This window comes from Bison bison, unplaced genomic scaffold, assembly GCF_000754665.1.
Source record: "Bison bison bison isolate TAMUID 2011002044 unplaced genomic scaffold, Bison_UMD1.0 scf7180017861046, whole genome shotgun sequence".
In the NCBI taxonomy this organism is placed as follows: Eukaryota; Metazoa; Chordata; class Mammalia; order Artiodactyla; family Bovidae; genus Bison; species Bison bison.
In genome coordinates this window covers 2474557-2475538 of record NW_011491618.1, presented here as the reverse complement: position 1 = coordinate 2475538, position 982 = coordinate 2474557, and the positions used below count along the sequence as shown (strand labels likewise).

At 66.0% G+C, this 982-nt stretch overlaps 2 protein-coding genes across 2 annotated transcripts in view; one reads left to right on the top strand and one right to left on the bottom strand.

The window, feature by feature from the left end:
- The window catches only part of LOC104982998 (transmembrane protein 101), a 56434-nt gene that overhangs the window by 40988 nt on the left and 14464 nt on the right, over positions 1-982 (bottom strand). The window lies entirely within an intron of this gene.
- Positions 7-982, top strand: part of NAGS (N-acetylglutamate synthase) — a gene marked incomplete at its 5' end in the record, with an annotated part of 5552 nt that continues 4576 nt past the window's right edge. The window contains 2 exons of the mRNA XM_010832476.1: positions 7-168; positions 743-945. Of these exons, the coding sequence (XP_010830778.1) occupies positions 7-168; positions 743-945 (365 nt within the window). The remainder of the gene's footprint in view (positions 169-742; positions 946-982) is intronic.

Here is a 982-nt window from a genome sequence, read left to right as displayed (position 1 = left end):
CCGGTTCCCCCCGATTCCCCGGGGCCCCCCGCCGGCCGCTCGCTGGTGCAGCGAGACATCCAGACCTTCCTGAACCAGTGCGGGGCCAGTCCCGGGGAGGCGCGCCACTGGCTCACGCAGTTCCAGGCCTGCCATCACTCCGCCGACAGGCCCTTCGCCGTCATCGAGGTGAGCCGAGCCCGGCGTCGGGCTGGGTCACAGACCGGGCGTGGGGGCTGTGTGCCAATGTGTCGCCGGGCCTGGCAGGACGGGCTGTCGATTGGGGAGGGGAACCAGGAAGGGGATCAACGGAGCCCTAACGAGCGCCCGGGACTGGGAGAGGCCGCGGCCCTCTAAAAGCCTGGCTCCCAGCCCGGGTGAGGAGTCTGGGGTCTCCAGCCCGTGGAATATGATGCGCCAGAGTAGTCCTCCCACCCTGGGCACAGTTAGGGGTTCAGTTGGCCATTGGGGAACCTGGAGAGAAGCTGCCTGTGTCACCCCTCCCCCTAAGGTGTCCTAGAGTCCAAGGTCGCAGGGAGGAGCCGAGCGAGGAACGCTAGTGTGAGATAAGAGGATGATGGTAAGACCCAACAGGGCAAAGGGCAGAGCAGGTGGGCGCAGGTGACCAGAAATGGGGTCTGATAACTCCTGGCCAGGATGGGGATCCCCCAGAGAGGACCCTGAGGACCAGGCTGGAGGAACGAGCAGGTGAGGAAGGAGTCAGGGTGGGCGTCTTGCCCCCTGAACACCCAGTTCTCCGCAGGTGGATGAGGAGGTGGTGAAGTGCCCGAAGGCCGTATCCAGCCTGGCCTTCGCCCTGGCCTTCCTGCAGCGCATGGACATGAAGCCGTTGGTGGTCTTGGGGCTGCCTGCTCCCACGGCGCCCTCGGGCTGTCTTTCCTTCTGGGAAGCCAAGGCACAGCTCGCCCAGAGATGCAAGGTGCTGGTGGACGCCCTGCGGCACAATGCGGCAGCTGCCGTGCCCTTTTTTTGCGGGGGGGGC